At 42.9% G+C, this 14,990-nt stretch overlaps 1 protein-coding gene across 5 annotated transcripts in view; it reads right to left on the bottom strand.

The window, feature by feature from the left end:
• EPHA5 (EPH receptor A5) overlaps positions 1-14,990 on the bottom strand; it is a 193,448-nt gene that overhangs the window by 23,730 nt on the left and 154,728 nt on the right. For 4 of the 5 annotated variants that reach the window (XM_066186187.1, XM_066186186.1, XM_066186185.1 and 1 more), the window contains 3 exons: positions 5,377-5,444; positions 3,851-3,976; positions 2,639-2,824 (listed from right to left, as the gene is read on the bottom strand). In XM_066186187.1, the coding sequence (XP_066042284.1) occupies positions 2,639-2,824; positions 3,851-3,976; positions 5,377-5,444 (380 nt within the window). Of the gene's footprint in view, positions 1-2,638; positions 2,825-3,850; positions 3,977-5,376; positions 5,445-11,960; positions 12,027-14,990 lie in introns of all 5 variants that reach the window. The other variant, XM_066186184.1, reaches the window with a different exon arrangement.

A 14,990-nucleotide genomic window follows, 5' to 3' on the forward strand; every position in this document is an offset into this window, starting at 1 on the left:
CATAACATGCACATGAAAGTAAATACTAAAAATCAGCACATGTCCTACCATTTAGATAGATCTTAATTTTCCCCTTTTCGATTACCTTAACTATTTTGCCTAATTCACTGCTTAATTATGTACATAACAAAGGTAATTGTGAACTTGTCAATCAAAATACTCATTGTGTGCAAACACTACCTTTGCAGAATGAAGGACCTGTGCTGCTTCAGTTCTTTTAAGTTATTCTCCCAGCTGTTGCCCAAGCTTGAAACTTGCCCTAAATATTACTTTTGAAATGCGAAATGCACCTTGAGACCCTGAAAAATATTGCTGAATCCCAAATGAAATGATGGGACCCATCTTTTCGGATGATGGCTATCTGTCTACACTCAACACAGGCTGAATGTAGGAGGGAGGAGAGATCTCAGGGCACCATTGCTGTTGGATGGCAAACATGTCAGTGGCTTTGCAGGGAAGAAAACTCCAGGTATACCTCAAATGTTAATTTTTTTTGGTTTGTTTTTAAAAGCTAAACACCCAACTTTAGCATGAGGTCCCTCATCTCTGACACTTCAAGGTAGCACTGCAGTGAGAATGGCGTCTTGTTATGCCACTGCCCTGGGGGACCTTCTCCAGACTTCTGCCTTTGGATACCATCAGAGAAAAAAAAAAAAAAAGGTAAGATTTCTGGCACTTCTGTTTCATTATCTGACCGCTGCAGGTTGGCAGCAATCATGGAATAAATTAACCCCATATCCAAGAGCATGGAAATAAGGACACAAATAGATAACATTCAACAAAGTAAATTAAACGTAAACATCAGTCCTTCCAAAGTGCTGGGCTGATTCTCTGTGTCACCAGGGCTTCCTCCTGCTGGCATTACATGGTTGTAAAATATGTGTGGATGGAACTCATGTCAGTAGTGTGCACATTAATGCAATGTGAACACCATCAGTGTAACCAAATGGGATGCAAATGAAAACTGTCACTACATTTGTAAAGCAGAAGTAACTGAGGGTTTATCTGCAAAGGGACAGTGATTAGTCCAAATTAACTGAGGTGTGCATTTGAACTATATTAGTTAAATACAATGATATTCTCATTCAGAATTAAAAATGGCCTGATTCAATTTCACTTATTTCCATAAGTAAATCGTGATGCAGCGAAGACATTATACCCTAAAGATTTGATTCTACAAAAGGCCAATGACTGAGATACTGAAGAGTAAAAGAAGTTAAATACTTTGAGAAAGCAGAGTAGTTAGTGATTCATAGAGGTTATTTTGGTCCATGTAAAAGAAAAGGAAAAACCTATGAAGATGCTCCAGATGTCTGCTGGAAAAAAAGTTTGAGTGCAGTAAACAAACATTTACTGAGCTATAAGAAGCTCTGGGTACGTACATCCCCCTGAATCCAAACTTCAGTTGCTCGAAGTCCAGTTTAGAAGCAGAGTTCTCTGTGTTTTCACAGCCTTTGGAGCAGCCAGCCACTTTGTATAAAAGGCAGCTTCCTAGGGACGCACATTCTCACTAAAAGTGGGATTTCCAACCATCCCCTGAGGCCCCAGCAGCCAGAAAGACTCAGGCCCACGCCACTAGCAGCTTTCATGGATGTATAATCATCACTCACTCCCTGTCCGATATTCCACATCTCTGCAGGGCTAGAAATTGGAGCTCTTACACAGGGTGTCCCCAAGAGATTTTGGTATTTATTAAAAATTTGGGGGAAATCCATTTTTGGTTATTTTTTTCTAAAAATGTTTACAAAATGCAATTACAAGGAAAAATGCAAGAATACAGAACATCATTGATTTTGTGGAAGTTACAAGGACACACAGCTAGACCCTCTGTATGCTGTCTATTGCAGCTCTGAAAATGAACTAATGCTGGAGACACTTCCTCTGAGAAATGACAAATGGTACTGAGAGCAGCCACATGGCCCCCAATGCCACCATCTGAACAGTAGCAGCTAAGCAAACTCTGACATTGCCAAACATGAAGGCAAGAGGGGAGACAGCCATTCACACCTGTGAGGCGCTGGTGCTTTTTCACTTAAAACTCATCTTAAAATATAGAAGTAGTTCTTTTCAACAAAATAGTCCTTGATATAAAGTAGATCCTCCAAGGCTCTAAAATGGATGAATAACAACAGCTCTACACATTTTCCACAACCTCAGCACAGCATCAACAGTCTTGTCCTGGGCACATTTGGATGTGCTGGCCCTTTCCCTGTCCTTATCTTTAGTGCATACAGTAATTTGGAGAAGAATTGGGCTGGAAAAGTTACAGAGGGCTGTTCTGCTAACTGAGCAAACTGAGCTAACTGAGTCAGACCTCAATAACTCTGGGATGCCCTCAATCCCTCCCATACGCCAGCACCAGGGGCAGCTATTATCAGGTGCATCTCTAGCAGATCACAGAGGGAGCTTGCTTTAATTGTGGTTTTATAATTCCTGTTATCTTCACCTACAGGTGCATTCTTTTTCCCTGCTTCTGGAAAACAAAACTTTTTTTGGAGAAATTATGAAAAGTGCATTCAGAACAGGCATCACCTAGGTCTTTCTCCCCTAACCAACTCTCTCAACAGCCAAAGTTACAGATAACACACAGAATTCACCGAAAGTTCACAGAGAGCAGTCCACAGTAGGTTGTACCTACTTTTTGTGACGACACCTTCCAGGTGGATGATGTTGGGGTGGTCAAATTGCCCCATGATGCTTGCTTCTCCCAAGAAATCTCTTCTCTGTTTCTCTGTGTAGCCCACCTTCAGGGTTTTGATAGCCACTGGAAACTCACGTTTCCCCTGCAGCTTCAGCCTCCCACTGCAGACTTCCCCAAATTCACCTTCAGAAGAAAATGAGGAAGAACGGGATCACACCACATGAAAGGAACACATACTGTGCCTCTGTCTACAGGATGCAGCACAGCCTTGCCTGATGAAAAGCACAAAGGGCTGCCCAGCATCCATGGATATGGACTGCTGAACATTGTAGTCATGACTATCTCAAACAGCCACTGTACCACAAGCCAAGTAATTCATAAACACAAGAAAACTTTGAGTAAAATTGTAATTTTCCTATGTTTAAAGAGCTATGCTTTATATTCCACTGGGCTTTTTTCTCATTTCATTTTTTTTGTCTACTATATGAAAGAGTCCTGTCATATCCTATCCTATACCACTGCCCTGTGTGGATAGCTGTAAAACTCAAACCACTTGCTTCTTAAACTTCCTTTGGTAGGTTACATAGATGGAAAGCTGTCAGTCTTTCACAGTAACATATATTTTTATAGACTATAAACTCTTTACAATTTTATTACTATCTTTCCCAAAAAGTAACCTAAATGGCTTTTTTTCTGGTGAACACTAAATTTCATCCAAACTCACAATTTCAGAGGACAAAAATACTCCTAATGTTGGATGCAAGTCTAAACAAACAGCTTTACTGGAAACAAAATGGGAGTTTTTTTTTTAACCAAGGAAGTTAAAAGCTCTGGACCTTGGCTTGTGTGTTTTTAATGTCCCAGGTGATGTCTTATTTTTAATTTTTGCTTCAAGACTGACCTTAATGTTGCGGGATAAAAAGGTTCAAATGGTAAAAAGAATGTGAAACTTAAGTGAGTCCTTTCTCTTAGCATCCATTGAAATAGCTCGACTGACCATTTGTCACCATTTTCTGACATTTTCAGTTCAGCTCCTGAATTTCAAAACTTCAGACAATGACAGGTCTGTCCCAAACTTCAGCTGGAACATGCTCAGCTTCACTTGCAGGGTACCTAACAGTTCAGATTTTTCACAGCTCTTCCCAGATCTCTCATGTTAAGGAAACCAGCCCTTCACATTGCTAAGGGTCATGGAATGCATTTCCATACCAGCTCCAATAACTCTTTCAATGGTTATGCATGAAGCTTCAATTTCCTTAGCAAACTCGTGGACAGCTTGATTAGGGTCCTCGTAGGTGTGGGGGTCAACATAGGTCCTCACTCCAGGCAGCTTAACTGCAAACACAAATAAAGCACATTTAATGGCACATGACATCACGGAAAATGGGCATTACACTCCTGTCCCTTGCACTTTGCTCCCCTGGAAATTTATTTCTATGGTGAAAATGAGTATCATTCCTGAAAAATGATATTTAGTTTATATGTGACATATATGCAACTTCAGCATATTTCGAAAAGCACAGCAGTTCTCAGCTGGAATGATGTGCAGCTAAAAATCCCTTTTGGTGCTGTGTAATGGCTTAGTCGGATGTCTGGTAGAAAAAATCCCTTTCTGGAACCAGAGAGGAACACCAGGAGGAAAAGTACAAATAGCAAAATGTTACAGGAGTAACTTGCAAAGCAAGCTGGATGGATGGGGGTTGATGGAGAGCTGAAATAAATTATGCCCTACCAGTCACACATCAGCTAATCAATCGCCTGCATTATTTCAGGCAGAGTTACTGAGATTTGAAAGAACTGCATATTTGCAGTACAAAGCCTGTGGGTTGTATCAGTATAAATATAATCAATAGCAGTTTTTTTTTCTCCAGGACTTGAGAGGCGAAAAAGTATTTTTGTTATCCATATTATAAGTTTGTTTTGACAATCATTAAGGCTACTCACATGAAGAATTGCTCATCAGTCTAATGAGACAGCTACATTACACTGTGGCTCTTAATTGATTTGCTTCCTGCTGCCTTCATTACATAGCACTAATGGAAATTTGACTTTCACTCACAATGTGTTTGCCTTTTCCACCCCAAAAGGCACCTCACTGTTACCCATCCCCAGACTCCTCAGCTCTTGATGAAGGAAGGACTGACAGCAACCATGAGATTTACTTTCTAGCATCACGGCAGAGGGGTTTTCTATACAGGGGCATTAACACAGCATTTCTGAAAGCTTCCTAGGTGCAGGAAATAGGTGTTATTCCTCACACCTCTGCAGAGGCATGCAAGCTGAAGAGTAGCAGTGGGCTTGGTCCTCACAGCTGGCTGGGGTGAAGCAAAGGTTTCAAAAAGGTATTTTTGACTGATGCATCCAGACAACAAAAATGTTGAGTTGTTATGTGCTGAGCAGAAAACGTAAGTAACATCTTGATTCACACAGCAAAGACAGCGGAACAAACCAAAATGGCTCACTAGAAAGACTGGTGCAAACATACAGGTGTGAATAGCTCAGCACATATAAGGACTGCTCAAATCTTCAGTTCTCTGTGGGACCTGCAGCAGGAGCAGGTGGGGACCTACTGTACAAAACAATTATTTTGTGAATTACCAGCAAAACCAGACTTTTTTATTTTTTATTTTTTTTTATTTTTTTTTTTTTTTTTTTTTCAGAAACCACCTCTCAGTTAATTTCTCATTACCACAGAATTTCTCAAAACCACATATATATGTTGGCTCTTTACTCACTGTGGCCATTATGAAAATGCATCTTTTCTTCTTCTGGATCTTGCTTAGCCTTGCTATAGCCACATCGCCTGGTAAAAAACAAAACACAACAGAAGAGTATTTTTGTCCCTGGTATGACAGAACTCCATTCTTTACTTTGAATCATACAGTGCAAAAAAACCCAGAGCAGTGACAAACCCAACCTCTCTAGTGGCTCTATTGCTGCTGTCCCAGTTTTAGCTCATCAAACTAGTTGCAATTTCCCTAACGGGATTCAGGGCTCAAGGCCCATGGATTTTCAATTGGACTTGTGTTTCTAAATCCCACAGATGCTTCTGAACAACTCCACTCTACCTGACATTTAATACAGCTATTAAGAAGAAAAGAAAGCAGGAACAGGAAGGACAATGAAAGGGGAATGGGATGAAACATTAGAATTGCAGAAATAAAATCTCCTGGACTGCAAAGCTTTTGCAGGCACTGTGTTGTATGTCTTGCATGCTCCCCTTCATCCACTGTGCATTTGCACAGAAGTTTAAATTATGGTATTTTAGAGAATGGCCTTGTGTAAACATTAACATCTTATACACATGCAAAATAATGGCTTAAAAGAAAACAAAACCAAACTTGTTGCCTCACTGCCTTCAGGTGTCTCCTACATATTGTTGGCTCTGTACAGCATTTCATGTACATCTCCCTCTGCCCAGCAGAAGAAAGATGGAAGAAACCAAGCTGCCTGACCTATCCTGCTCCGACCTTTGTGCCAGACAGTGCAAGGATAGTGCTGAATACTACCAATCACAGTCATATGGAAGTTGCGTCTCCCCCAAGACATCTCCTATTAGTTTTTGGCTGCTCTTCCCTTCTTCTTCTCATTGGTTTTCTAGGTGATAGTTTTGCATTAACTGTCAGCTTTGGTGGCATTTCTGAGATCTGCTTCACTTAGACAACCACATGGAAGCCCCAGAATAACTGTATAGGCAAGAAAAACTGCTATACACACACACACACACACACACACACACACATTTAAAAATATGGGATGAGGTATGTAGGATGCACATATATATGGCTGTCTTTCCAAGGGCCTGATAACATAACTGGATTTGGGAACTGGATCATCCTTACAGCAAAGCACATGAACATGAGACTGAAGGACACTGCTTGGCAAAATGAAAAACCTGGAACAGATGCCTGCAAGCCAGCCAGCATGCAGTGGAATCACTAGCTGGCACACCTCAAAGAAAGCCTCAGGCCACGAAGAAGCCACTTAAAGCTGAGAAACCTTTCTTCCATTGCTTCTGTGATTTTTGAGCTAGGGGCATGTGAGCGCTCCAGCATCACTCACAGCAAGGAGGTGCATGTGATTAGCAGGAACAAAACTGCAATTAGGAGGAGGCAGTAACAGGCATCTGCATGAAACATGCCCTCAGCATGAAGTCCTATTACAGGGAACTGCTGTCTGCCTGGATGCAAGGGGCCAAGCAGCCTTTGGCCATAGGAATCTGGCATTGGGTTTATGAAATGATCACAATGCAGACAAAAGCCTGGACACAATGAGACCCCACCACTGAGCTGGACTCAGCAGAGCTGGATGCTCGACAGTTGAGGAGGGGAAAGCCAACATGAGCTTCTGGGGCTATTCTGGAGAAGAGGAAGCTTACCTTGGGGACAAAGGGAGACCTGTGCCAAAGGGAGAGGAAGGAAAAAGAGATTGCAAAGGTTGTGCAAGCACAGGGGAACAGATCAAGAAGACAAGGGAAGGATGGCAGGCAGCCTGGGGGTGCAGGCAGGAAGATAAACAGGTTGCACTTAATAAACAGCCAGGCTATACATGCGGGACAGGATTTCAGCAGCAGCAACCAAGCTGGGACCATAACACTTTGAATGCAAACCCCACAAGAAGAACACTGAGGTGCCCAGAGACAGGGCTCAGTTATCTGCATGTTGGTGCTCACTGCCTTGTTCTAAAAGCAGCACAGCCATTTCCTGAGATGGGGTCCTGCATAATTAACTCAAAACCTAAGCACTAGGTGCACATGGATACCCTGGGAGTAAGGGTCATTTCAAAGCACATTTTGTTGTTCACAAGCCCTTGGTGAGAATGGATTCTTCTTCTTCATCAAATGACCTCCCCTTTAACTAAATAGGGAGATGAGTTTTAGTATCAAGTCTCACTTCTGGCAACCCCAGTTTGTTCTGCTGCAAGTTACCAAAGTTACATCAGTTCTCTGCTGAACTGATTTTTCTGGATGGAGGCATATGACTCAATTTGCCTTTTAAAAATACACAAATATGTCAATTCATTCTTCTATCAAGTGCATGTATCCAATACTTCTGTTTTGCCTTTTGGAGCAAATGCCCTTACCTCTTCTTCAGGTTTGGAGCACTTTGCCTGTAGAAATGCTTTTCTAACACCATCCTTTCTATGCCCTGCATCTCCTGATTCTTTGACCATAAATACGGAGGAGACAGAAAGACGCCATCCCCTGCATGCAGTGATCCAAGCACACCTTGATGCACAACAGTCCCTGTTTTACTGTCCACAGACACATTCCAAGGGCCAATGCAAACCAGTTGGCTGCAGCTGCCCCTTTCTCTCGAGCTGGGTAACACATACAGCAGCACATCACATTAGCATACGAAATCAGGCTCTGGGATGCCTGAAGCATCGTTAAAACAAGCCTTGACAAGACCCATCAAAGTGAAATGGCAGCTAGTGGACTGTGACTGTTAGGCAACAGTTGGGTGTCACTAATAAAGCTTGCTGCAAAACCTGCCATCACTTGTGCCCTTCGCACACTTTCTCAAACGACCTAGAGTCCATGCTGACTGGGGCCAAACCATGCTTCTTCCATCTTGACCTTCAGATGCTTTAAATAACACACACAAGCATTTTTTTACTCCTTTCTTCCCCAACTAAATCCCACAGAAATCTGGAATTTTGGGTTAACAATCCAGAGTCACTTTCTGAATCTTACTGGCAGATCAAAGTATCTAAATATTGTGGCTTTGCAATATATTTTGGGAGAAAAAAAAGCTCTCAATTGTTTGTGAAATAATCCATTTCTGCATGTGCATTTGCTCTTAATATTTATTGGCTAAGCTGTGAGTCAAAAGCTCTGATGGAAGACTCATTCTCTAGTTTATTATCACTGCACAAACCATAGATTTCCTATATCTTTTCTGTATCATGCGTAGCAAAAGCATAAAGATCCTGACACTCGCTTCATCTCCCACCGAGCTGGAGACACTCAGCCAAAGAGTTAACATAATTCAGCAGCACACCTGAATCTCAATTCATTTACTCCTGTTGTGGGTTTGTCCCAGTTTCTCTATGTGAAAAGCAGATGTCTTCCTTGCAAAGCTCTGTTTTTCAATAAAAGTACCAGAGGTAAAAAGAAAAGTGAGACTTTAAATATTCTTAAGGCATCATGTCTTATTTAAAAACTACTTGCAGATTGGCAGGCAGCTCGTAAAATATTTATGGAGCAGATTATAAAAGTGAAGTTGTAAAATGATCCCTATATAGGTTTATAAAATATAAAATGGACAGGTAAAAAGATAAAGAATCCAGCTGGGAAACCAATGCCCACTACCTTGCATGACAGAAGCCAATTCACAGAGAAAAATCCCTCATGAAGTGAGGCAGAAAGATGCTTGCTCTACCTGGACTGATGGAGATTCTTTTGTTTCTGCCCTGTGCTTCTGGACACCCTTGCTGGGTTGTGTGTGACCCTTTGGCCACTTGAGCCACTCCCCTGAAAACCACAGAATGCCCAAGGGAAAGAGTTTTCATCTCCCTAGGTAGGGCCACCATTCTGGTCACAACCCAGGCAAGACACACCCAGGGGACTGTGAACCTGGACCTTGGATGTCAAGCCCTAGGTGCTGATGTGGAAAAACCTTCACATACTTTTTTTACAGGCATAGGCCAAAGCATTTCAGCACACAGCCAAGGCATTGCTGGAAATGCAGGTGGGGACAGCATTGAGACATCCCTGATGAGGAAAGGGACTTCACCTTGCCAGGAGCAGTCAGTACCATTGAACGGGTGGTGCCCTGAAGCAGCATGCAATCTCCCATCCCAGTCTTGCAGAGACTTATACATGTATCTAATCTCTTAAATATGAGATAAATGAAGCATACGCACTTCTCAGACACAGAGACAAACCAATTTTTTTTTTCAGGGGTGAGACCTTTCCTCAGAAGCCTGTCTTTTACAATAAATCAACTTACAGGAATGCTTCCAATCCATCTCAAGCTGTCACTTTACAGGAGGTTTGCAAGGACTGCAAGGTTGTTGTTTACAAGAGGTTAGTGCTTATTTCAGACTATTTGTTCCAAGATGTTAAAGCAATAAAGTTGCATACGTGTTGCAGGGCAGGATCGTGTTCCATGCAGAGGAACAAACAAACATGGATCTCTCCATCTAGCCAAGATCCTGTCGCCTCAGCTCACGTGTGGAGACAATAACTTGTTCAGTAAATAGCTTTTTCCTTGATAAACAACGCTGATACTGAGAGCCAGAGGCAAAAGCCTACCACTTGTGATGTTATTCTGTGTTCAGCATCTGCCTTTGCTGCTTGCAATCCTAGGATAAATTCAGTATCAAAAACCCAGGGAATACTCAAGGGCCTGGTGTAAACTGAACAGCTTCTATACTGTAAGTTGTTTTCTGTTTTTCTGTTCACTTTCCTCTTGCACAAGATCAAAAGAGCAGTAAAAGGTCTGGTGATGACAAGCAAAGACCTTTAGCTCGGTTCAGGAGATACAGGAGATGGCTGGCCTGAGAGGAACAGGGCAGATTCCCTTCCAAAGGGCTTGCAGGCTCACAATCTTCTCAGCTGCTTTCCCAGCACTTCTGTCCCCTTCCACACTGTGTGACCCTGTCTTTGACTTCTGATTAACCTGGATGCCTTACAAAGGAAGCTTCACAAATCCAAGAGTGGTATTTTTAGCCTTTAGTCTTTCCCTGCCTTTGCGCTGAATGACTCCCTGCTTTCCTAAATCACTGCCAGAACAATTAAAAATAATTTAAACAAGATACGGTTTTCCCCTTTTGCAGGAAGCTCCCTCTGAAGTGATTTCCACAAATCTCTCTAAAGAGGTTGTTGTGCCTTCCCATAGCACAGCCAATGGCATCTGTGCCTTGAAGTAATTTTTCCCATTTCCCCCTCCCAGTCTCCTGCCACATTAGTCTCCCTGCACCTTAGGAGGAAACCTGCAGAGGGTGTTTTCCAGGTCAGCCAAGTTTTCCTTGTGCATCTCTCTTCTTCATAGCCATCCAGTCCAATCCTGGTCTTCTCTGAGAACTGTCTTCCATTGCTGTCATGCTCCAGTTGGGGACCTTGCTGAGGACATTTGAAGCATGACTTGCAGGGAGGGACTGCTCGTGCACAGGTACCACGGGCATGACAGACAATACAAGTACTGTGAGGTTTTCTTTCAGAGCAATCATTGCCAAAACAGTGGTCCACATACCAGAACAACTTTTTACAGGCACACACTTTGAGCTGAGCATCCTTGCTTGCTAAATCTGCTCTTAAGCACAAAAAAACAAGTAAAAAATACTCTAGCAGGACGAAAAACCAAAATCAAAACCCAAACTCCTCCTCTATCAAAATAAAAATACAGCACCAGAGGTCCCCAAAATGGTCCACCTTAGTGACTGCTGTGCCCCAGACAGAGCAAGGGACTGCACCATGACCCAGCTACTACCATGCAAAGCCTCAGCATCCCCCAGAAAACACAGCAGAAGAGTGCCACACCTCTCACCAGCTATGCCAAGAAAACTTCCCAGTTTAACAATGCACGTGGGATGTCTCAGAAGTTCTGTGGTCTCAAGCAGCTATCTGATGGGGATGGTGATTACATGCATCTCTTAGGAGGCTTAGAAAGATCTCTGCCCACACAAATATTACAGTTGAATCTTCTCTGGGAAGCAACTCAACTTGCATCCAGTCAAACCAACAGAAATTAAAATCACCCCTCCTCTGACCAGTTAGAAAAGAGCGGAGAGTACAAGAGAGCATAGAGTGGTGACGCAGCCCAGATGGTGGCAGAACAGGACAGCATGCAGCATGGACATGCACCTCAGAGATATGTCCAATGCTGCTGGAGCATATCGTGGGCAAGCAGCACCATGTCATTGCCGTGTATGTCACACACTGACATGTATGTCCATGACATATGCTTCATTCCACTGACATGCATGTCACATTCCACTAAATACCCTTCTGCTCCCACCTGCCCCCTGCCTCCTCTGGGGGCATTTTACCTCCCCCTGGCCCCTTTGGATGACAAGGAGCAGAACTTGGTGGGTGTCCAGCACACATGGTGTTTTATTAGACACCTGCTGCAGTGTCTGGATTGATCATGGCATAACACAGCGGGTTTTTGCCCCTGAGATCCCTGCTCTTGCTGAAGATACACTCTGCTTCACGTCACGCTATTTCCTGTTGTTGAGATAGACAAGCTGGGTACAGAGATCAGATGAGAAAGTGATTTCCAGGCCAGTACAAGAAAGGAAGGGAGAGGCAGACTGTGCACAGAAAACGGACGGAGGACACGCAGTAGGAGCCAGCACGAGTGGGAACACTGACCATGTTAGGCTCGGATAGGCAACAGCACGCAGAGAAGAAGCCCACCCACAGCCATGATCGCAGCAACTGAAAAGCAAACAAAAAGGCCCAGGATAAGGAATAATCCCACCGCCCTGGCAAGGTGCAAAAACATTCACAACATTTTTATGTGTATTTCTTCCTTCTTATTGCAATTCTTATTTGGACCTGAACACCCTGGGCTGCAAAAATTTCATGGCATATGCAATTGTTGGTGAAACATGCCTTGGGGAGAGTGTCTAGATCCTGGCACTGTGAAGCAATTAACCATGTGCTTCTTGTACTGGAGTACCACCATCAGGATTAGTGTGGCCACCCATGTGCTTAAACTTAAGCACCTGCCTTGAAGCAGGCAAAGTGACTTTTTTCCCACAAGCATGCATGTGGTACAATAACAATTGCCTTTAAAAAAGGAAAAGCACTGGATGAATACGAGCCCTGCTTTTGCAGATCCTTATGCATGTACTCACAGAGCCCTTTCTGCATGTCCTTGTATCAACAGAGCTTTGCACACATTAGGTATCTGCAGAGGCAGGACCTTGTGAGAGCCTCAATAAACCCAAAATACGGTGAGCTGAAAGGCACTCCATGCACCCACAGCTTGCCTTTGAAGGCTGCTCAGCCATTACTTTAATCAGACAATGGGTTTGCCTGGCATAAGTTCTCAACCCAATGCTGGCTGCACCTCAGTAATTGCCCTTTATCCTTGTCAGAGAACTTGTAGAGATAATTTTTCTGTTATCAAATCTATTAAGATAGTTCATCCTGGAAAAGAACATAGTGCAGAAGAAACAATAGGAAGGCCTTCAGTACAAGCAGGAGCCCAGTGGTGCAGGTATACTCCAGTTAATATCAGCTGAAGATCTCTTCATTTCTCCTCAGTCATCACAAGTAATTCTTGAAAAAATCCTGTGCACATCAGATTTTTATACAGTATGACTTACAATGCCTAAATACATTAAAATAGTTTATTTAGACAAAATTATCATTCTGCTACTGCATTGCCTTAAATTATGACGCAAAATAACTCCAGGCATGCAATGATTTACAGAATTATACACTGGATTATGTGCTTACTTAAATTAAAACTGGTGAAGAATGTCTTCTAAGCTCCTTTTGCATCAGCAAAACAACTTGCTAGCATTTTCTAAACAGCAATGCCAATATCTCTAACTATAATTAACAATATTTTCTATTTTCATAATGCCCCAGCTTGTTCAGTCATACTAATATGGGAGCAGATCAGCCTTCACTAAACCACTCCACAGATCCAAGTTAAAACCAAGTTAACACCAGAGATCCAAAGCTCAAAGGCACACAAAGGAAACCCAAGCACTATATACCCTGAGTCAATTTTGCCATTTTCTTCTTTTAACCGTGCAGGATTTGAGTGCAGGGAACGGGTGCATCTCCAGATTAGTTTGGCTGTCACCCCTCAGCTTATGTTTCAGCAAGGAGGCCCTTTTCCCCCAGGCATTTTCTAATAGCTGCTGCCACCCGACCCTCCCACACCTCCACACCACTCAGCATGCAAAGTCAAGGTTTTCCAAACAACTGTTCAATTCACCTGAAAAGCAACCACTTCCTTAAAGTAAAAAGAGCTCAATTTTTCCCTGAACAAAGAAAACTCTTTGAGACCTCATCAGCAACAGGGCTGCTCTGAGACGAAATCAGTTCCCTGCACTGAATCCAGAGCACTTCAGGTCTCACTCTCTTTATACGGAGTAAAAAAAAAAAAAAAAGTTCAGGCGCAAGAGAAATGTACTTCAGTGTAGCCTTGCTCCTACAAACCCATCAGCTGTGCACTTATGGTCAAAATGCTCTGAGGTTTAGCATTAGGGGAAATCTAAAGTGCTTAGAAACAAACTAAACTGGATCAGCAGACAATAAAATTCACTTTCCGGTCCAAGGAGCACTTGGATAGGTAAGTGAACTTACTAATTGGTCTGAACAGTCAGGACAAAGGAAGATTTATTACTACTTGTGTTATAAGGATGGCTTGATTTGGCAGATAAACTTCAAAATATAAAAATCCTGAGGCAAATAAAACCAATGTTAAACTCAAGCAAAGCCATCATACATCTTGTGGCCATCAGATTTGGGTGCCTGATTGCTTCGAGGAGGGGCCCAGTTCCCACTTCCTCTTTCCTGCAGGGCTTTCATAGTCTAGCAACTGAGGAGCTGAAAGCAAAAGGCTTCCAGACAAGATCAAATGCTATGGATAAGATTAAAATCCTGTTTAATGAAATACAGCCAGACCTCTCCAGGGTTTTAAGATCTTTAGGCAGCAAGCTGACCTATATTGGAGAGCAGAGCTGAACCAAGCACTGCATACATCAATTTTATCTGCAAACTCTCCTCCAGCCTTACTTAATCAACCAGCAAACTATGAGGAGAGGTAGTGGGGGCTGCTACTGGTCAGGAGACCCTCTGCAGGATAACAGATGACATGCCCATGTAACAGCAAAAGTTATTGAGAAAATACCTGCAGTGTTAAATCTCCTTTGCTGGGAAAGAACAGGCTCTGAAGAGACACCATCTCCAAAAGCCAAGCTTGCTTGAAACAAGGTGTGACACCTGCTTCTAGCCCTGGCTTCAAGGAAAGGGCTGCAGAAGGGGGAAAAAAAATGTAGAGGAGCCTGCAGCTGCAGTGACATCTCCAGGACCTCTGTGGCCTGCTGGCACTGCCCTGCTCCTTGGCCAGACCAACTCTGCTGCTTTCAGTTATCTCAGGCACACAGAGACAACACTCCTCCAGTTCCAGCTAAGGTGACCCTCACAAAGCTTATGTGGTTTGCAAACCCAACTGTCCAGAGAGCAAACTTTAATAAACCTGTGTGAGGAGCACTTATCAACACCCTTGGCATTGTTTCAAACCCTGGGCTTGGTTAATGAAATGTATATATATCATGGGCCCCAGCAACTGTGCCTGCAATTAACGTAATTAATTTACCACAAGTCTGCAGATGACCCAGAGAGCATTTGGAATTAAACTACATTTTTAATGTCTAG

This window comes from Chamaea fasciata, unplaced genomic scaffold, assembly GCF_029207755.1.
Source record: "Chamaea fasciata isolate MVZ Bird 193981 ecotype frontalis unplaced genomic scaffold, bChaFas1.0.hap1 SCAF_6, whole genome shotgun sequence".
NCBI classification, from domain to species: domain Eukaryota; kingdom Metazoa; phylum Chordata; class Aves; order Passeriformes; family Sylviidae; genus Chamaea; species Chamaea fasciata.